Here is a 22,554-nt window from a genome sequence, read left to right on the forward strand (position 1 = left end):
TATAGTTAATAATATTGTAATAACTGTATGGTATTAGATGAGTACTAGATGTACTGGGGGTGATCACACTGTAAGTTATATAAATGTTTAATCACCATGTCGTACACCTGAAACTAACATAATATTGTATGCCAACTGTAATTGAAAAATTGCAAATTAATTTTTAAAAAAAGATTCTATGTTCCCTCTCCATTGGTTTCTTCTATTTCTATTACTCTCTAAAGTAGGTCTTAAAATGTGGTCTTAGACTAGCAGCACTAGTGGCACCTGGGAACCTACTAAAAATTAAATTCTTGGGCCCTACCCCAGACACATTAAATCAGAAATTCGAGAGTCGCGCCCAACAATCTGTGTTTTAATAAGCCCTCCAGGTGAATCTGACACACACTAGAGTTTGAGAACCCCTGCTCTAGAGGTTCCTAACTTTGTAAGGGTCTTGAAGCAGAGTCTCACTGTCCCTATGCCTGCCATCTGGCCTCCCTCCATGTCCTGCTTGCTTTCAGCAGATTCATGCTCCTAGAAGGTACTTTTCTTGAGTAAGCCTGCTGCTTAGAGGCCCTCGGGGAAGCAAGTGAGAGTCAGGCTCTCAAGCTGCCCTTCCATGCTGACTTTAGCACACTGTTGAGGAAAGAGCTTTGGAGCCAGGCGGGCCTAGGTTTGAATCCCAGCTTAAGTCACTTACCAATTGTTATTAGATGTGTGATTTAACCTCCTTGAGCAGTTCTCATCTGTAAAATGGAGATGATTAATCATAACTCAGAGTTCTTGAAAGGTGAAACAAGATGAAAAATACAGGCTGGTCTTACAGAGTAGGGAAGAGGGCCACAGGTGAGAGTTCCATCATTTTGGCTTCATCAGCCAGACTAGAAGTGCTAGCTACCTGGCTGACAGGCTCCAGGTTTGAGGCCTAGGAACTGGTGGCCTATAGTGCATGCAGGGTGGGTACTGGCTATTTATTTTTCTCAGGTGCTGGGTGGAGTGTTCTCTGTGGGGCCACAGGCTCTATGGAAGCCCAGCCAGTGAAAATGAGCTGCCCCAGCGCCCTGCATGTGGTGGGGTTCACCAGGACACCCTTGCCTGGCCAGGATTTTGCATGTTGTCCTTCTGAACTTTGCAAAGGAAAGAAAAGTTCCTTTGGGCTGTGCTTATCACCTTTGAACCTATTATCTTCAAAGTCATAAATGCGATCCACTAGGCTATAAAAGTGACTCATTTCAACACGCTTTCCCTGCAGCCGGCTCCTTGACATCTACCACACACCCACGGTAACCAGAGGCCACCGCCATGACAAAGGACCAAAATGGAACCTGGGAACTGGAGAGTAACGACAACTTTGAAGGCTACATGAAGGCCCTGGGTAAGGAGGAGGTTGAGGGTGAGCGAGGGAGAGCAGCTTCAGGAGGACTGGGGTCTGATCCTCTAGACAGTGCTGCCATGCAGTTCCACTGACCTGAAGGCAAGCCTCGCTCCTCCCTTACTAGCTCCCGATCAAGCCATATAAATTCTCTGAGGCTCAGATTCCTTGCCTGCAAATTGGGAATAATAATACATGAGATGATATCAGAATGTCCTTAGCATAGTACCTGACACACAGAAAAGATACACTGAGCGGAGGACACACATACACATCCACCTGCAGACACGCATGCATACATACACTAGTAAAGCCAAACAAGAGGATAATGCAGTAGCTCCCCTGCCTTGTGACAGCCATCTCTTAGATAACCAGTTGGGCCTGATATTATCCACAAATGACCCCTATCTTGCTCTTTTGTCAGTCTTGTAGTGGGGAAGCAGAAAAGTGGCTAACATCTCTCTCAGCCTAGAGGAAATCAAGCCTGCAGAAGGCTAGGAAAGGCTTTTGTCATATAGATTCAAAAAAGCACTGCTTCTCTGGCTTCTAAACTAAACTCCAGGCTAGGGGCTCAATCAGTGTGTCAACTGAGTTGACTCTCCGGTGAGATCTCTTGCGGGGCTGTCAGAAAACACTGGAAACCAGCAGAACTGGACCCACAGAGGGAAGCTCACTTCACTGGGCAGCTATCATGGGCCAGGCACGGAGCGAGGGGCTTTGGCTGCCCATCCTTATTTGAACCTGCAATAGCCTCCTGATCATCTCTTCCACCTTTAGCGGTCTCCGCATAGGGAATTCCTGGCTGGAACTTCCCCGTGCGAAATACGAGAAAAAAGCCTGCGTGCAGGTAGGAGGTCTGATAATTTGGATATGGTGATGGGAAGTCTCACTAAGAATGAATATCATGGATTTTTCTGTGCAATGAACTTTTAGTTTGATGAACATTTCCACCGCGTCGGTGAATAAGGAGGGCTGTGACATGTTTGGCAGTTTTTTGGTTTTGTTTTGCTCCTGGCTATCAATTTTACCTCAATATACATGGGACAACAGGAAGGAAGCAAAAATCCTCCTCCCAGTGCCCTCACCCTGGTGCACCTGTCTAGCTCCCTGAATGAGCCCTGCTGTGTTCTGCGGCCACAGGAAGTTGCTCCAACTTAAGTCCATGATGCTTCATGCAGAAATGCCTCAGCTGGAGTCGCCATCCTACCATGGAGACAAGTCACCTGACCCCTCTCACTTGCCCAGGGGGACACAAGTGGGGCAGGCCCTGGCAGTGACTGAAAACAGGTCTCAAGGGGCTCAGCTGGGATTCCAGTTCAATCTGCAGGTAAATAAATGGTCTGGTGCTATAGAACTATAATTCTGGACAAGATTGTACAGAGGAGGAAACCAAACCAGAGGGACCAATAGACCTGAGGCTTTCACTCTGACCTAGACCAATTTTTTAAACTTTCAGAACCAATTTCCTCATCTGCCAAATCAGGCAAATAGCACCAGCCTTGCCTATTTCTCCAGATGATGTTGGAAGTGGTTGTGGTTTGGTATGATTGAAAGCACTTGAACGAGGGCTGTTTGGGGTTTCAAGGTTTCAGCAGCATGCTGAACAAGGGGGACTCAGGTAATATTATCAGAAAGTAACTTTGTCGTTTGCAAATAATAAGCCCTGTAGTGACGTTAGATATAAAATCCAGTCTCAGTTTAGTTTTCAACTCTGCAGGGTGAGCCCTGAGGCCTCTTTCTCTAGGTTAAAGGTGAGAGGCACGCACTCCTATCAGCACCCTCTGTCCCCTCTGGGCGGGTTGGGGGATGCAGGGCACACTGGGAGCTCTCTCCAGAAAATCCTCTCTCTAAAAAGAGCCTTCCTCTTCCATACCAACTTACACCTTCAATGTCGTGAATGTGATGTTTGGATAGCTCTGTCATAGGTATCCATGGTATTGGATACCTTCAGTTAAACCTTCTGATTTAGCATCATACTACGATGATTCCACTCTAATGAGAATATCATTTCAGCTCTGGGTGTAGAGTGGGTAGCAGAATCCTTTCCTGATTGAAACCATAGGTGATAGTACTAGTTAAACCCAGAATGCGGAAATGCTTGGTGCCTCAGTTTACCTAGTTGCTGATAGCTCACAGTGTCGCGCGGCCCCGGGAAGTTGCTCCAGCTAAAGTCCATGATGCTCCATGCAGAAATGCCTCAGCTGGAGTCACCTTCCCACCATGGAAACAGGACACTGGATTCCTCTCACCTGCCCAGAGGGACACATTACTGGCAGTAACAAAATGGGTATCAAAGGGCTCAGCTGGAAGCAGCTAAGGTGGGGCCACCCTGTCAGTTCGACCTGCTGAAAGCAAACCAGCAGATCTGGATAGTTTCCTCCACACCCACTCCACGAGGCGGGGGTGGCTTTTCCAACACTGACAAGTCAGTGAAGCTTGCCTACCGTGCCTTTTTGAGCACGAGGCCCTGGGTGTTTGGGGAGAATATATGTGGACATCTCAGCAAATCCCAGATGTATAGATATTTGTAAGTATAACGTTACTTCCTGCCATAGAACCGTCACTTCCTTACCCCAGCACTAGAGAGTCGGCTTTCTCTGTGAGCCTGGTCACTGGTTCAGTAGAAAAGGAGAGACTCCAGGTGACTCATGTCACATACCAGCCTCCCCACATGACTCACTGCCAGCCACAGCAGAATGACATGTCATGGCCAGCTTTGGTTTTGCCCCAAATTATCAAAGATGTTAATTTTCAAAGAGTGAGTGCCAAGGGTCAATGCTACATCCTCTTCTGCCTTCACAAAATTTGGGTTCCTGCTGGTGCTCACAAGTCACCTTGCCAAAGACTTTACTTGAACCACATGGCACCGAATGTACTTTCTAACAGGTTAGTTAAGTGCTGGGATTGGGTGGGTGCGGGGCGGGGATGGAAAAAGCCCAGGTGAAGATAAGTTTTATTCCTTCCTTGCATGCACTGGCAGTACCTCCACCCTGATTCCAGTGGTAAATATTAGACTATGAGTGATGAGGGGGATTAGTGCAAGGGGAGCAGGGAGGCACCCCAGCGTCTCCAGCCTGCCTCTGCGGACCAGAGGAAAAATTTAAACCTATTTGGAGATGTCCATGAGGGAGCGAGAAGAGGAGGGAGGGAGGGGACCAGGCCCATTCCTGGCTAAATATGTTATCTGGAGGAAGAAATGACATGGAAAAATAGAGAAGATTGCTCTTCCACTCTGCTTTTCACAATTGCCTAAGAGTGCTGATAATTTGAGAATTAAGGAGTCCAGGTTTGAAGCCCATTGAAGCTGTACTTGGAACGGGTCTCGGATTTCATATGATGAATATGTGTGCATCTCTGCTCTTTAATTTACAAAGAGCACCTGCCCTTTTAGCCTGCAACTTTAGCTTTTTTCACAAGCACATTACAAAGCATTTGAATGTTGAATAGCATACTCATATTTCAACTTTATGGCTTGCATTGTTCAAAATGCAGTTATGAAAAGTATGCTTTTAATAAAGTCATTTCAGTGTTGTTTTTTTTCTTCTTCTGCAGCAGCTACAAGCCATATATATTATTCAAAAATAGCTTGCCTTTGAACCTTTTCCTCTGAGATAGAAATTCATTTTACCTGGCTATAAATCAGGCTCAAAGCTACCTTTAGTCCAGAAAAGCAGATAAAATATATTCGATAGCCCTGGTGTTAAAATACTATATCAAGAAAATAATTTTCTCTGCAAACTACAAAGAGGAAGTGTTTCTGCAATCTATATGTGTGTGTGTATGTGTATTTTACAGCTGAAGGTAAACTTTTTTTTTTTTTTTTTGACTAGAAATATCACGAATCTGCCAACAAAACATTTGGCTCCCTTCCCTCATGTGGAGCAGAGGCGATATGATTAACTAGCCTGTGTAAACGCTAAAGGGTGGCCAAGAGGCCACACCATTTTTCAATCCGGAGAAGTATGCTCGATTCCGTTTACATTGAGCCCCTAACACGATTCCTCCGGCACTGATCAGAAAGCTTGACTAGGGATGGTGTTTCCAGGACAAACCAGTTCCTTCAGCAATAGGCATTTTTAGCTGTGATCTACCTTTCTAAGCAACCAAGGACAAATAATAATTTTTGTTAGGGAAGCCTTAGTTGTGAATGATCAGTGGAAGGTATTTGTAGACAAATTTCCCGGAGCTCCAGCCTAGCTCTGAACTCACTACTTAATGTTTCTCGGCCTCGATTTCCACATCTGGGGAGAGAAAATAGACTTGCTCGCTGAGGAACACTTCAATTCTAAACTTCTAATTCCCTATTCTTCCTTCGTTGTTTCGCCTGCTGGAGACCCCTTCTTTGTTGTATCTGGGTAATACATGACCCGTGGTTTTCTTTCCCATCTTCTAACTGATTCCGGCAGCAGGGCATAGCGCAGCGTGCATGGACTTAGCACGGAGGGCCAGAGTGGGAGCTAAAGTCGGTTCTACCCACTGGCCAAACCGGGGAGTAAAGAAGCTAGGGAAATGCCTGTGAGACAGGCCAGGGCTATGTGAGGGAGGGAGTAGATCAGCCACCATTCTGACTGTTTCTTCAGAATCCAGGGCCCTTGGACAGCAGATGGCTGTGGCGACATATAAATGTGACCCAAATATTTCACTCCAGACTAAATGCCAATCTAGTCATGGGTTTTGATCTGAATAGAAAAGACCAAGGCATGGAGGGCAATGTGCATCAAAAACCCACAGGCTCTTTGGCACTGTGGAAAGCATTTTATCATCATTTTAAGTGAATTCTTACATTAAATGACTATAAAATGAGCCCTTTTCTCCCCGTTTTACTGTGAGAAAACTGAGGCTCAAAAAGGGAAAGTGACAATAACTGGGAAATCAGGGCCAGGAGTTAGACCTGGATCCGACCCTCACATTCATTCATTTGTACCAGTAATTTAAACTGTAGCGTACACAGAATCACTTGGAAGGCTTGTAAAAACAAGCAGGGCCCAATCCCCCATAGGTCTAGGGTGAGCCCCAGAGCTTACATTTCTAAGAGGTCCCAGGTACTGTCATGCTGCCAGCCCAGGGACCTCACTTTGAGAACTACTGTCCTAGAACATGTTCCCCCATTAACCAATCCATAAGTGTTTCTTGAGCATCTACTTTGTGCCCAGCCCTGGGCCGTGTTAGGTGGTGACACAGAGCAAGGCGACAGCAGTGTCCCTGTCCTCAAAGAGGTGAGACTTTGGAAGAAAGAATCAACCCCAAGAAAAAGTCAGAGGAAAATACCAGGCAGTAATCACTGCGTGGCCTTTTGACTAAGATCAAGTGAAAATACCAGGTCGTGTCCCCTGGGGCATACAATAGCATGCCCTGGATAGCAGGCGAGGAAGGAAGCAAGAAAAAGCAGAACAGGCTGGAGCAGGCGAAACTGGGGCTGGGCCTTATGAGATCTGGAGAGCTGGGAGCACAGAGGCAGGGATTCAGAAGCAAACATACAGGGAGTATCTGGAAAAATGCGAAGGACTCCAAGCAAACAGGCCTGTGAGCTCAGGGGACTTAGTAATGGTGATTACGATGATGCCCGCAGCTGCCATTTATGGCGCCATTACCACAAGCCACCAGCCACTAGGCAGAGCTCTTCAGACACACTATCAAACTTAATCCTCAAAATAACCTGAGGCAGTTCACAATAGCTCCACTTACAGACACTGCTCTCTGCTGCTTCTAGATCTGGACACATGTATCTAGCCATGTGACTGAAGTTAGACACATGTACATAAGCTGACATTTTTCTGAGAGGAGGAGAGAAACATGAGTTGGAGTGTGACATGTTAGCCCTCCGCCTACTGCAAGCACGCATTTATATTGACTAGAATAGGGAAGATATTCTTTAGTGGCTTTTAGCAATTTTAAGGAAGGATTCATCTAAGTCAGAAATCCTTGACCACTTGGTCTTGTCTAGCCTTCTCCCTTCCAAACAGTCCAGCAGTTGCCTCAAAGGGAGAAAAATTGAACAGACTTTTCCATAACTGAGGACCCAGGTGACTGAGATAAATGCCTCAGAAGGGGTTTGGTCAGTCCTTTTCATGTTATGTTCTGTGGATCATGCAGCCAGCTGGATTCCCTACCACAAAGCAGTTCTATAGCCACAAGAGGTTGGGAAAGGCTACATCTTGCATCCTCTAGTTGGAGTCACAAAGCATCTTTCCTAGATTAAAGGCTCCGTGACGTGCTTCAGTACAGAAACTAGCCTCTCTTGGTTTTAATTTCTCATTTTCCAACCTTCATTGATGACAGGATTTTTTTCTTTTTGATTGCCAAATATATGTATCTGAGCCCTATGGCAAACACAGTGGGGCACCGTGGTCTCTGTGACTGCTGGCTGAGATGCCTAGAAGTGTTCATAGCATAAAGGGTCACCTATGTGGCCTGCAGGCTGTGTGTCAGAGACATGCCCATGAGCTTCAGAGCTGAAGCTAATTGAGCTGTCAGAGAACATGTAGGGATTAGAGTGTGACTGCTTCAACTCAGACTCCTTAAAGAGCCCTGAGCCCAGAAAACCATTGCTGTCAGGTGGGGACAGTAGGCTTGAGGTTTGGGGCAGATAAACCATTTCAAACAGGGAGGTCTCTTCCAGCTGGATCCAGAAGTCCTTGTGGCTCCAGGGGAAACGTAAGGAAGAGTTAGAAGTTACTGGTATCTCAGGGAGCCATAGAAAGTGCACAAACTAAGAAGGTCTGACCTGAAGAGACAGGCCAGCCCAGAGCTTGTGGAGCACAGTGCTGGTCCTGGAGACAGATCGTCCTGGGTTCAAGTCCTACCTCCATTGCTTCCTCACTATCTAACCAAGGGCAAGTGACACAGCTTCTTTGAGCCAGTTTCCTTCTCGGTAAAATGGAGATAATATACTTATCTCATGGGTTTTTTGGGAGAATGAAGTGAGGGAGGTTTCTCCAGGGAGGTCCCACCATGGGGCACCATTCCTGATTGGTTCGAAGGCGTGTCTTCATCATCACCCCAAATAGGAGCAAGGGTCCACGCAGCATGGCCCCCTGACTCACATTACCTAAAACCCAGCTAGTATGTTCCCCCCTAAAACTAGTACGGTCTTGGACTTCCTTGACTCTCACCTCTCGCCTCGGTCACGCAAGCTCAAAACCAATGTTTCGTCCTCCCAATTTGATTCTTCTACACAGCCGTCCAATTACCAAACCGCTGTGGTTGCTGTTTCAGCTGGGTATGTTTAGACTAGTCGCTTAACCTCTCTAGGCCTCCATTTCACCGCCTATGACATGAGTAGATGCTTAGACAGTAGCTTTCAGATTTTTTAAACCATAGAAGTCTTTCTCCAAACAGGTCTCTATGAAGAAGTCCAAGGTCTGAAACTATCCAGAGATTTGGGGTCTGGGATAGGACCCAGCAGTCTGTAGTTTTTATATCTTCCCAGGTGATCCTGAGGAGCAGCCAGCTTTGGGACTCACTGGGGAATTCCTAGACGTGGAGGTTTCTCAACCAGTAGTGAGGAACAGTGGCTGAGCAAGGCACTAGCATTCATGTACCAGTTTGGGCCAACTCTAACATAATTTTGTTTCAACTTAGGATGCAAGTATGTAAATTTTTTTACCTCCTGGGCAGCTTGATGTTATTTAAAATTATTCTCTTATAATAAAAGCTGACTTTATACCATTTAGGGTCCAAGAGACCAGCCAGGGCCCTCATCCATGCAGACGTAATCCTGTCATTGTCCAAACAGCCAGCTCGGGCTTCTCCTTGGTTCTTTGGGAGAAGGAGAATCCTATTTATCAAAGAGGGATTCAGAAGAAAATGAGTCAGAAGGGAAATGGGGAGAGAGAGGGAGGGAGGTCATGCTTGGCTACTGCAGAAGGGCAGCAGAAGGGGTGGATGCCCAGCCAGCAGAGATGTTAATTCTCCAAACTGACACAAGCTCCCTGAACTGTTGGTAGCTGCTGGTCTCTCCTGTGGACACAATAGTATTTATCCCCCAGCAGACAGCACAGAGTGTGAGGTTTAATCACCTACCTGTCATAGAGATGGGGCTGGAACTCTCAGGAAAACAGCCCTCAACGAATCTGAACTGCCCTTACTCTTGGGGTTATTATTGCCCTTGGGATAAAATGGAATCAATCTCATTGCTTTTGAAATCTTCCAGGTGGACTTTCAAAAAAAAAATTAAAGATTCAGATTGGTATCCAAAGATATATGGAGAATTTACAGGCATAAAGGAAGTCAAATATGATTTGGCAAGAGACTAAGGGCTTAATGATGTTCATAGCAAAGGTAGAAATTTAGCAGTTCCAGAATTATCCTCTACTTCTAGATCTATTCCACAGGACAGCAACTTTTTGGCTTGGGTGACATTTTATGCATGACCAAAGGGTATGCAAGGATGTAGGCTCAGCACTTAGCTTCTTACTATAAAATGCAAAGATTAGGAAATGAAACACCCTGTCAAAGGGTATGCTCCCTTTTACTTACTCTGTAAGAGATAAACAAGATTTCCTTTAAAATATGAAGACATAGAAAAGCCGTAGATGGAATAAATGAGGCAAAATCTTGATAATTGTTGAATCTGGGTGATGGGTGTATGGAGTTCCTTGTACTCTCCTTTGGTTTGTTTGAAATTTTTCATAATAAAAATATAAACAATTATCCATCTTTTCCTTAAAAACAACAAAAGAAACTCTAAGCAAGTGTTTATTAAGTAACCAGAATATGCTTGAAACTGTACTGAGGGCCATGACTGAGGGAGAACATCCGAGCTAGGTAAGACCCCAACCTGCTTTAAAAATGGAAGTCTGTACGTATGCTTTCCTGCTGTGGACATTAACAAAATTCCCTCATTACCCATGATCTAGACTGGTTATTTTTAAACAATCCTTTTTCTTTTACCCATCAAGTCTCTTGTTTAGCAAACTCTTAAAAAAGAAATTCAATATGTCAGACAGAATGGAGCTGCTATGCTGGAGGGGTGTGGATTCATGGGTGTGCTGTGTGTATATATGTGTGCACAAGCACGAATTGGAGAGTTACAGCTCAAGAATGAGCCCCACTTGCTACACCCCCCTCCTATCATGGCTCCTGATGAGACATGCATTACCCCATGTTTCCTAACAATTGACTGAGATGCCCAAACTGGCCATGTTTAAGACAACTTCTGTTTTCCACTTAAGCAAAGAAAGGTAGCCTGCCCTAATCTGTGTCTCTGGTCTTGATTGCTTGGCCTTGTTTAAAAAAAAAATGAATTAGTCTAACTGAGCACATCAGAACCTCTTCAACTCACTTTGCCAACAGATATCGATTTTGCCACCCGCAAGATTGCAGTACGTCTAAATCAGACAAAGACCATTGATCAAAACGACGATCACTTCAAGACAAAAACCAACAGCACGTTCCGCAACTATAACTTGGATTTCACTGTTGGAGTGGAGTTTGAGGAGTACACCAAGGGCCTGGACAACCGGAACGTTAAGGTACTAACCTGGGCAGGTATTTTTTACTTATATACTCTGCAGGGAGTGGCCATTTGGCTTCGCTACGAAGAAAATGACAGAAACATCCTGGAAAGGGGGACCAGAATAGGCTTAATAATGCTAGCAATAAGTATTATTATTTTATGTAGGAAGAAGCAAGCTGGCTTCTGCACTAAGCCTATAAGCAAAAGAGAGATTAAAGGATGCTGGCCTTTCCAGGATCTGGGGTAGGAAGTCAACTCATATACTGACATGAACCTGGAAGGCGAGGAGAACAGGGCAAGGTAGACTATCATGGCAGAGGATGGTGACTCTGTGAGTTGGATGGCATAGCTTCATTAGTAGGGCAGCCCTGCTCAGCACCAGCCATGCATTACAATGAAGGACTGAGGCCTCATGTTCTTAGATTTTTTTTTCTTTTAAAGAGATATTGACAATTCATATGTTTTTATATGGAATATCTCAATTTTAGATGATCCCAACTGATTTATTTTTAGAAAAATGCAATGCAAAGCAAACAAAAAATTCAATATATAAAATGAAGTCAGGGTTTCTCCAGTTCTACTAACTTAGAGAAATCTCTGGTAAGTTTGTGACTTCTGCTTCAATATCACCTTCACTCACAGGACATAATAATAAAAAAGAAAATCTTCCATGCATCGGAAGACCAGACTTACAGCTGCTTGAATTGTGTGGGCTTAGGTAGAACCCTGAAAGTGAGCAGACTACTCTGAGTGCGTAAATGGGGAATTATTTCAAAGCCAAAGAACTAGAGTCTACAGAAGAGGCAAGCCGTCACCAAGAGGAGCAGTTTGTGAATAAGGCAGAGTGGTAGCAGCAGGGAGAAGTGGGGTGGTGATGGCGAAAGCAGGAGTAACAAGTCCCCTCTCCTCCAGGATCACCATGTGGTATTACTGCCTAGTGACCAATTATTGCAGTGTTCACACTCACACTCAGGGCACATGTCTTTGGTTTTCCAAATCCAATTACACCTGGTTGTCCCCACTAACAGGAATGGGGGGAAATCAAATCTCAGTCAAATTTAAGGATTTCCTCACCCCAATCTTAGCATCATACAAGAACCCCATGGAACACACTGTCCAGGAAAGGATTTCCGGTTTGTCATCTAGTATGGTTGCCATTGACCGCTCACTGTCCGTGCCCATGGAGTTTATACAAGGGTGGGCAGCGTGAATATTCTTAGCACCAACCTCCTGTGTGCCAATTCCGTCACCAGGACCTCTGCCCAGGCTCCCAGTGTGCCCATGCTCTCACTACCAGCAGAGGGCCAGTCTCTCAAAGTGCCAAAAAGATGCAGGGCCCTCCGCCCTGCCCTCCCCCATTCACCATGAGCCCTACTCTCCCCAGAGTTCTACTCTTCTCTAGTGCTTCCAGGAGCTCTGTCAAAGTCAGAGGTTTCGGCTCTCCCCTATAGCAAGGGACATGAGCTCTGGCTTCCTTCCTGGGCTTGGGAGGAAAAGTTGTCATCATTCTCTGGTACTGACTCTAAAGCCAAGAGAGCAGGACACATTTTATTTCTCAAGTTATCCTGCAGCATTGATAGTCTCAGCCAATCATGTCAAAGTTGAATTATATTTAGTGCTCCTTGCTGAAGAAAAGCAGAAAATGAGAAGCACCTTGGAAATGCTTCCATCGGAGCAATCTTGGCATGAGAGCCTAAGCTTCCGAGCCCTGGAATGGCCCCTTGTGAATCCCTCCCTGCGAGGTTGATGGATGGACAGGGCTTTTCTGAACTGTGTGGTTGGAAGGCTAATTCATCAGACAGCAGAACTGATAGGAAAATTTGATCAGAATTTTTGCATCACTCTGCTGTTCTAACCTAATCAGTTCAGAAAAGATTCATTTTCCCTGGTCTTTCCATTTGGGGTGTGGGCTACTGAAAAACAAGCCTCTTCTCTCTGACTTGTTCTTTTATCACCTTTGATAGTAGAGAACTCATTCTTCCTGAAATAAATCATATCCTTTCAGCCTTTCTGTCCCTTAAAGGATTCTGTCTGTTAACACCCACTCTTCTTCTGTCTCTCCACTTTCCACTCTTTTTTTCCTTGCCTGAAGAGAGAGAATCCTCTTTTCCACTTCTTGTCTCTGCTTTGCCCACAGGAACAAGTTGGGACTAACACACACACACACACACACACACTCACACTCACACTCACACTCACTCACTCACTCACTCACTAGTAGGGGCTGAGAAGTACCCAGGACAGAGTTTGCTCGGTCTCCAGCAAAGGGCTGAACACAAAGCAAGTGCCCTCAGGACTACCTACTTCCTATAACTTGACTGGAACCCTTCAGCTGGAAAGGAGTGACAGAGAATGGGTGGATCTATCTCTCTGATTAATTTCTGTTGCCCACATTTGATGGCACACCTGAATGTAGCCACGAGCCGTGTGTCTGTGTGCATGTGCGTGCATTCATGTGTGTGTGTCTGTGTAGTACTCACGCTCTTATTCTCCGGGCTCCACTTCTCTTTGGTTACCCTCCTGAGTCCCTCTAAAAATCTCCCATTCATCAGGGAGATTTGGGAGGTGAGGTATGTTTGGAGCGGGGAGATTGCAGCAGAGGCTCAATAGGGCCCTAAAATGCCGAGTTCTTTGCCATCCTGGAGCAGCAGCAATAAACCACATTGATCACGGGGTCAACTCTTCTCTGAGGGGCTCAGGGACCCCTTCTTCCTTCCTGCAGGCCATATCTTCCTCACTGCCTACCCTGATTAGTTTTTAAGAGAATTTGAAGCTCTTTTCAAAAATTTACAAGTTACCTCAAATAATATTATATTTAAAAGAAGTAATTGATATTCAAGCAATGGAATATTATGCAGACATAAAAAGGAATGAAGTACTGATCCGTATTACAACATGGATGAACTCGGAAAACATCATGCTAGGTGAGAGAAGTCAGACACAAAAGGTCATCTACTATCTGACTTAAATGAAATGTCCAGAATAGGCAAATCCATAGACAGAAATATCCAGAATAGGCAAATCTATAGACAGAAATTTGTTGCCAGGGAGTGACTGCTAATAGGTGCAGGGTTTGGGGGGGAAGCAATGAAAATATTTTGTATTTAGATAGTGGTGATGGTTTTACAACCTTGTGAATATATTTAAAAATGGTTAAATTGTATACTGTAGAAGGATGAATTTTATTGTATGTGAATTATTTCTCAATTTTAAGCAATTGGGGCAGACAGGGCAAGGAACAGCAGGTAAAGACAATGGCAGTTAAACCCACTAATGTTGTCATGATGTCCCTAGAGAGCCCAGGAGAAAGCTTCCTCCAGGAGGCTCCCACCTCAGGGTTTGCCTGAAAGGTAGGTAGATGCTGAAGAAATAACTCTTACATGGGGGCGGATATGCTGGGAAGAGTTTAAATGTGTTAATAGTGTCTCTTAATGTAAAGAGCTATTTTCCTTGTTTCAAAAACTTAGTTGGGAGTGATTCAAATCTACAGAAAAATTTCAAGAACATAACGAAGAACACCTATACACTCTTTACCAAGAGTTACCTATTGTTACCATCTTGCTCCATTTGCTTTATCTTTTGTATATGCTGTCTCTCTCCATCCCTCCTTCCCTTCCTCCCTCCCTCCCTCCATACCCTCTCCCTCTCCCTCTCTCTCTCTGATATACATTTTTTTTCTGAACCATCTGCCATGCTGCTCCTAAACAATTCAGTATGCATTCCCTAAGAATATCCTCATATAACCACAGTATAGTTATCAACTTCTATAAATTTAGATACAGTACTTGTATCTAATTTACCATAAAGGGTTGTTTTAAATGACCTTAACTTTGGACATTGTGATAGGGGAAATCTCAGTGTAGGCCCATTCCAGTGTCCATATAGATGGATATGTGTGCACTCCAGTTGTTCCATAGAAACCAAGGCAAGGAGGTGGGGTGGTTGAGTTGTCAAGAACTATCATCAAAAAAGAATACACGCGCTCATTTATTCCCCTATGTGGGTTTACCTCGAGACTCAGTTTTAACAAAGTCTACCACGGATATACTCAACAAGGCTTACCAAGCACCTCCTATGCGCTGCTGACTGTGCCAAGTCTGGGGTTGAAGAAATGCACAGCTGACATGGCCTCTTTGTTTATGGAGCTTATTGTCTAATGCAGGGAGACAGACGCTAATTCAATTAACATGTATTAGGTGTCCATTAGACAGACGCTAATTCAATTAACATGTATTAGGTAAGACAATATGAATGGAAGGGATTAGAAGACACAGTCTTTGCCCAAATAGGAGACATGAGTCCTTTCCCATCTATTTGGGAGGAGACTGAGTCCAAGACTGATGATGGACAACAACATATGAATATTAATTTCTCATCTATCTGGGAGGGAACTCTGGAATATTCCAGCCAACATCTCCCTTCCAGAAGAGCTAGGAGAGCATCCTGTGAATTAAGCTTCTCTAAGACATTTGAAGATGTGAAGCTTTGGATAACCCTGAGAAAGAAGAGACATATTTCCCTTAGAAAACATGTAGAATTTTGTAGTTAAATTAACTTGGGGAATATTAATACATGCCGATGGTTAGAATTTAAACAGTAAAAAACAAAATTCTTTTCCTATCCTGGCCCCAGCCTCTCAGTTTTCTCTCCAGGGAAAATCACTGTTAAGGGTTCTTTGACATCCTGGCAGAGAGCCTGTACAAACACATGCATGCATACACATTCCCCTCTTGTTTTATGCACATGGCCCCGCTCCTAGCTTTTTAAAAAACTTTATGCACTATGGTGACTGCTCTTCTCTGTAAGTATAGAACTGCCTCCTTTAAGGGCTGCATAGCAGGGATGAACCACATCATATTTAACCAGATGCTCCCTGACAAAATTTATGAGGCTTCTAGTCCTTTGCTGTAACAAATAATGCAGTGATGTGTTGAGGAGTGAAATAAAGAGAAATAAAATTGTACATAAAATATAGAATATGATCAAGGTCAAATGTTATTTTCAAAATAGATACACTTAACAATCTGTAAAAAACAGATTTGTACAAAAAACAAAACAAAACAAAAAAAAACCTGAATGTGTAAGGACAGTGAATTAAAAAACACCTCAGTTTATCACCAACTGGGTTTACAAAATATAGAGAAAAGTAAATATCTGCTCCTTAGCTAATATTGTTCATAGAGGCATAATATGGTTTGCACACACTTGAAAGAAAATCACCTAGCATGAGGGTCGTCCCTGAGGAAGGACTGCCTAAATGGGAACGACGTCATCATCTCGGGGGGTACATACACAAGATCGTCCCATGCAGGTGCTGGGAGAGGTAAAGGGAGGACAAGAGGAGTTTGGGGGTGTGTAATTTGTAAATACGTGCACGGGGGTTCCTGCCTCTTGAGATTCAGTAGGTTTGTGTCTTCTCCAACCTGCTGGTCATCTAGCATGAGTTCTGCATCTCTGCTGCCACCTCTGTGATTCTAACCAGTAGGCATTGCTGCCTGGAGGAAACCCAGGAGCAGGTCTACCCTCCTGGTTCTAGATGACAAGGCTGGCACTGGAGCCATCCGTGTGGCCCCTGTGAGTTAGGGCACGTCTATGACTTTATTATTGCCCTACAGTGGGCAGTCCTAACAAGATGATTCCTGTAGGAAAAATTCCCAGAAATACAATTCCTAGATCAAAGAGTATACACCATGTTATATTTTGAAAGGTAACATAAAATTGCCCCACAATAAGATTAATACTAATCAATATATCCACCAGCCATGTAGGAGAGTGCCTGCTTCTCTGCAGTGTGTTACCACTCTTTGATCTTTGACCATATGATGAATTATATCTAAAAAACAAACAACCTTCATTTGCCTTTCTCTTATTATGAGTGAGGTTGAGTATCTTATGTTTAAAAGCCATCTGCTAGGGTTGTGTGTCTGTGTGTTTTCCCTTATAAGCTATTGGCTCACATCCTTGTTGAATTTCCTTTTAGGTTAATGATCTTTTCCTTAATGATTTATAGGAGCCCTTTATATATAAGAGAATCAGGCCTTTGTCTGATATATATTACAGTTATTTTTCTCGGTTGTTATTCATCTGTTGACTTTTAGGTATTTTTCCCTTCTAGAAATTTTATATTGTTATGTAGTCAAATTCATTATCTTTTCCTCCTCTGATTTGAAATGCTATCTGTACCATACGATAAAATAGAGGAGTAGAACGCTTTAAAAGACAATAGAGCAGCCTCAATAAGCTGGTTTGGCTGGAATGGAGGGTGCATGTGGAAAATGAGACCGGAAGGATCGTGGCTTGGCTGAGGCTGAGGGCTCTGCCCATTGAGCAAGTGGGGGGCCAGGAATGGCTGCAGGAACTACTGCAGTGGGTTTAGGCTTGTCCAGTTCCAATCAAGACCACATCTCATATGTCTGTGAACCTGTCATTGCAGTCGCTGGTCACCTGGGAAGGTGATGTCCTCGTGTGTGTGCAGAAGGGGGAGAAGGAGAACCGTGGCTGGAGGCAGTGGGTTGAGGATGACAAGCTATACCTGGTAAGTCCCAGGGTCTGTCCAGCTTCCTTCCACTGTGCTCATACAAACTGCCCATTCACCTTGCCAGGGGCTTTGACAAGTAAGATGGCCCTGCACTCCTCCCCTGAGCTCAAGCCAAATGCATGTGGTCATATAGTCAAAAAACCATTCACATCTGGCTCAGGAGACTTCAGGCAGAAATCTGTATGGCTGTTTCTGTGGATGGCTCCAATTAAAATGAAAGTTCAAAATGCTGAGTTAGGGAACCAAGATCTAAGGAGAAATGCAGGGAACCTGTAAAAGACCAGCTGGGGAGAAATGTGAGGCACAGAATTAAGATGGCCCAGAGGAGGGTGGGGCCAGGCCTCCTCACAGTTATGTAGGCCTAGGAAAAAAGGAGTTGGGGTATGGGCCGGATGAACAGGGGTGAGCTGGGCCTGGGAACTGCCTGTAGACCACGGGCATTGGCCTCTCATCATAAGCTGTGTCCACCTGATCCCAACACATTTTAGGTTATTTAGAACAGAGCAGTAAGAACAATTGCTGATCTCCTTAAATAAATTATATCTGTCTAGACAGTTTAACTTTTCATTCTTCAATCTTCAAGGCAATTTATGGGTCCAGCATTGAAATAATGAAAAATCTTTCACTCCTTCATGTGTTCAGTCACTCATTTGTTAAATGAATGGCTCCTTCAATGAATGGCTTTTGATTCATTCATTCACTCACCTATGGAGTCAGCCAGATACCCGGCTCCAATGTCAGTATTCAGGTCACCATGGTGCCCTTCAGAGCCATGCTTTTCTCCTCTGAGATCTTTATGTCGCAGGTAATGTCAACTGGTGACATACGGGAGGCACTCACTGTGTTTCCATTGACGATTTTTCTTACCTGCTCTGGTTCGAATTACGTGTTTGTTTGTTTGTTTGTTTGTTTAATTATAGTACAATCCCCAGTGGCCCCTGTGACTAAGACAACGGGTTCGTCATCAACCGCAATGATATCATGGTTGTCGCCACACTCATAATTTTCTCTCCACCCTCAAAGGGTCATGAGGTGCCGACAAAGCCTAGGGACAGCATCTGGTTGGCACAGGCAGACCTGGGGGAGCCCTTCTGCCACCCACACCCTGTTGTCGCCGGTGCCACCACCAACCAAGGCGCTAATCACCAGAGTCCAGAAAGCCCACAAAGCGGAGGGACAGCTTATCAGCCCTTACCTTCCAAATACTTCTCCCTATGAGATCTTTCTCTTCTTCATGACTTCACTGCCTTTTATAAATTAGGCGATGTTACTTTAATCACGAAAGTAGGAGAAATCCTGCCCAGGAGGGTAATTTCCTTGCATTTTTCATTTTTATAGTTGTTCAAGCGCAATACAAGTGTCAAAATCAAATTACCGCTACCTGCAGGGCATGCCAGCTGATTGGATCTGTGAGATACACTTTCCCAAAATGACTAAGCATCCTCTCTTATTCCAGCTTCCCCCACCCCAAGAGGGCCAGGGGCTGGGCAGAAGGAAGGCCTGTCATCCCTCACTCACTTTCCGATGTTGCAGGAGCTGACGTGCAGCGACCAGGTGTGCCGTCAAGTGTTCAAAAAGAAGTGATGGCTGCGAGGGGACCTGCCGAGCATGTGCTCCACACTCTCAGTGAGGAGTTCTTTACTGGCTTTGGGAAGCAGCCATGGGGACCCTCCTACTCCCATTAAGACATCTGGATGGGTTTTAAACAGAGTGTGTAACGGTGACAGACATATTCTTCCTTCTTTGAAACCTGGTATTAAATGAAAACACAAAAATCCCTCCTATACTTTGAAACCCTTTATAGCTCTCTCCCTTTATTTCTAAAACTATCAGTTTTCTCTATAAACAGAATTGGTAATTGCCTACAGGGTGGTTTTCTGGGTGGCTTTTGTTGTCGTTTATTTTTTAGTTTAGTTTAGCTTGGTTTGTTTGTTTTTATTAGTTTGTTTTGGGGGAGAGGGTTATTTTTACCTGGAAACATTCTCTAGCCAACACAGCATTCCCTACAAATTCTCGAATATTGCCCATTTGAGACTCATTCCTTTGGATAACACATTCATTTCTCCAAGATTCTGTTTTAAGATGCAAATGCCTTCCAGTTTGTACTTCATCTGAGCGGCATGGACAGAGATACTTCTCAAGGCCTCTGCAGGTCTGCAGTACCAGTTGCTCTTGGTCCAGCCCTCTGCCCTCAGCCCTGGGCAGACTGGTATCCTTGTGGTGGGGTTACCAAGAACCACCAGACGGCCTGAGTTCAGGTCCTGCCTCTCTACTTCTTAGCTGGTTGACCATAGGCACATCACTTGGCCTCTCTATCCTTGTTTTTCTCTTCTATAAAGTGGAGAAGACAAAATAGCATCTCTTCCACTTGTCATTATGAGGATTAAGCAAGTTAATACATACAAAGTGCTTGGAATGGGACCTGGTACACGGTAAGGGCTCAGTTCCTGCTAGCTCTGGTCATTATGTGGAGTTACTCCCCCACAGTTCCAGGGGTCCAGACAAGTGAATGATGAGTAGCAATAGGTCAGTACCTGTAAGGCCTCCTGGTTCTTCTGAAACATTAGGTTCATAACTCTGAGCAGCATGTATTTTCTTGCTGGATACACAAATACAATAATGCACCTGGAAAAGCAGAGTAGTTAATAGGATGGGTTTATGATGGATCACTCGTGGGGTCCTGGAAAGACACTACAAGTCAAAGCCATCTCTTTCATCCTTTGGCAGCAGGGCCTAGAATCCTACCATTAGGCAAACATTGCCCTTGAAAAGTAGACTACCAGGAGGGGTAGTACGTGGTATTAGCGCACTCTGGTGTGATTTGAATAATCAGATCATTTATTGATCCTGAGAATTCTAAATTGGATCAGGGGTGGAAAGGAAAGATGTAATCTGGTCATGTGGCCTGGGACCAGCCTTGGCCCAAGCACTTGTGCACAGGGAGCCATGATGTGGGTCTCCTGGCAAGCTGTGCTCCCCGACAACCATGTTCCTGAGGAAAGAAAGCCAGGAAAGTGCCTGGCTGGGGCCATGTGCTGGCTAGGGACCTGGGGAAGGTGTGTGTGTGTCGGGGGGAGGGGGTCTTCCCATGGGCTCTGGGGAAGAGGGAAGCCTCCTAAGGAGATGTAGGCACGTCTCCTGGGGTAGACCAGGGAGCAAGTGGAGGGACTGGTGAAGTAGGACCTTTGTCTCCAGTTTTCCTGGAGCTTCTCCAGGAACCTCATGTCCCCCTATCAATGCTCCCCTGGTCTTGCCGTTGCCAACCACAATTCCAAATAACCCTCTTCTTTGTCCCTTGAGAAAACCCTGTTGAAGGAGATCATGTCTGAATGCCCTCTGGGGACTAGCTATGAGTATTCTGCACATGTAGGGGTGATATTTTCTAGTAATTTTTGATCCTAGGTTTCATAAAATGTACCCTAGGGGCTATTAGCTCCTCAATATTCTGTGAAAAGGTTCATAGTCAAATGTACTTGGGAAATGCTGAGAACTATATCCCTTTCTCAGAAATTCACAGTGAGAATTAGTGTCTTCATGGCTCTGAAAAGCCCTGCAGCAAAGCCCAGCCTTAAACCTGAATCCTCCTTTACCCAGAAGCATTTCATGTCTGCAGGGTGTTTGGGGAACACTACTTGTTCCTTACATGTACTTAGCACTTTTCCAATTACAGAGGACAAACAGTATGATCAAAAACTCCAATTTTCCACATGGAATTTCCACAAATGAAGAGGAACTGAATGAATTCATTTACATATAGTATAAAAGACGATTAGTGGCTATATGCATTCTATTGATCATTCTTTTTCAACGAAGATGCATCTGAACATAGAAGAGGTCAAATCTGAGGTGCCCATTTTAAAGCCAGGGCAAATATTTTGGGCCAGTCCTGCACTCACTGTGGCTGATAAGGCAAGTCGCCTGCCTCCCATTTTTGTTCCCTCGGCCGATTTCAAAACCAAACTATGACAGGAATGCTTCACCCCAGCACTGACAAGGCTGTTTGGAAACAGAGTGAAAGGGGTCAACTTTTAAAACCCATCTGAGGCTTTAAACTTTTAAAATCTGAGGCTTATACTGAAGAGGGGTGGAGCTGGTGGGTAAAACTCTCAGACCCTCAGAATCCCAGTCTCCAGGGCCTATCATGAGAGAGGGTGAGATTAGCTGTAAACCAGGGCTTGATCTTGAAAATTAAAGAAAATCTGTCGCATGAAAGTCCCAGCTCACAAATGGGCAGCATTGCAGAGTGGCTTGAGCATGGACTTTGGAGTCAGCCTTTAGTTCAAATCCCACCCCCACACTCTCCAGCTGTTTGACAGTGTGCGGTTTATTTCCACTCTCTGAGCTGCCACTTCACCATCTGGAAAATGAGGAATAGAGAACCTGCTTCATAGTGGGTAACGAAGACTGAATAAGATCTTAACACAGTGACCAAATAACAGTGGCTACCATGTGTGTGTGTGTGTGTGTATTTATGACAAGAATCATTTCTTCCCAGATAGATACTTTTATGTTGTATGTGTGGTGTGTTCATGTATATATGTACACACACATACATATGTAACATGTGCACATACGTATACAGCAGGTCCTCAGATAGTGTTGATGAGAAAAAATATCAGTTTCCAGCTGGGGTCACTGTCTGTGTGGAGTTTGCACATTCTCCCACGTTGGGTATTCTTGGGGTACAACAGTTTCCTCTCACGTCCCAAAGATGTGCACATGAGGTGAAGTGGCATGTCTACATTGTCCCCGTCTGTGTGTGGGTGGGTGTGGGTGTGAGCGTGCCCTGCCATGGGAGGGTGTCCTGTCCAGGATAGCCTGCACTCACCTGAGTCCCTGAACTAGAATAAGAAGGTTGGAAAATAACCTTACTTGCTTTTATTAATCTCTCTAGAATGTATGTATAGCTCACATTTATTTCAATGTTTAATATTAGAAGTGTTTTGAGTCTCTGTTTAGAAGTTCGGCAATGTTTTTATGACCAGAAATATGCCACAGGAACTTCCGTTTTCAACAATTAGCCTAGGATGAAATAGATTTCCATAGATGTCATTTCACTTAAAGTCGCAGACTCCAAGAACCCATGGATGACGTGAAGTGAGGACCTGCTTATATACACATCCTCCACCCCAATCCCACATATTTACACATACATACATGATGAGGCAGTGATTCCCTTCACTCAAACTCTCTGCTCTCTAAAAT

General features: G+C 44.5%; 1 protein-coding gene across 1 annotated transcript; it reads left to right on the plus strand.

Annotated features, from left to right (window-relative positions):
- Nucleotides 1-1,228: 1,228 nt before the first annotated feature.
- Nucleotides 1,229-18,999, plus strand: RBP2 (retinol binding protein 2). The gene is made up of 4 exons (XM_006907192.1): nucleotides 1,229-1,357; nucleotides 10,649-10,827; nucleotides 17,245-17,346; nucleotides 18,883-18,999. Exons 1-4 carry the CDS (start codon nucleotides 1,285-1,287, stop codon nucleotides 18,931-18,933), a joined length of 405 nt encoding a protein of 134 aa, XP_006907254.1. The 5' UTR covers nucleotides 1,229-1,284; the 3' UTR covers nucleotides 18,934-18,999.
- The last annotated feature ends 3,555 nt before the right edge of the window (nucleotides 19,000-22,554 follow it).

The sequence above is a fragment of the Pteropus alecto genome, unplaced genomic scaffold (assembly GCF_000325575.1).
Source record: "Pteropus alecto unplaced genomic scaffold, ASM32557v1 scaffold92, whole genome shotgun sequence".
Classification (NCBI taxonomy): Eukaryota; Metazoa; Chordata; class Mammalia; order Chiroptera; family Pteropodidae; genus Pteropus; species Pteropus alecto.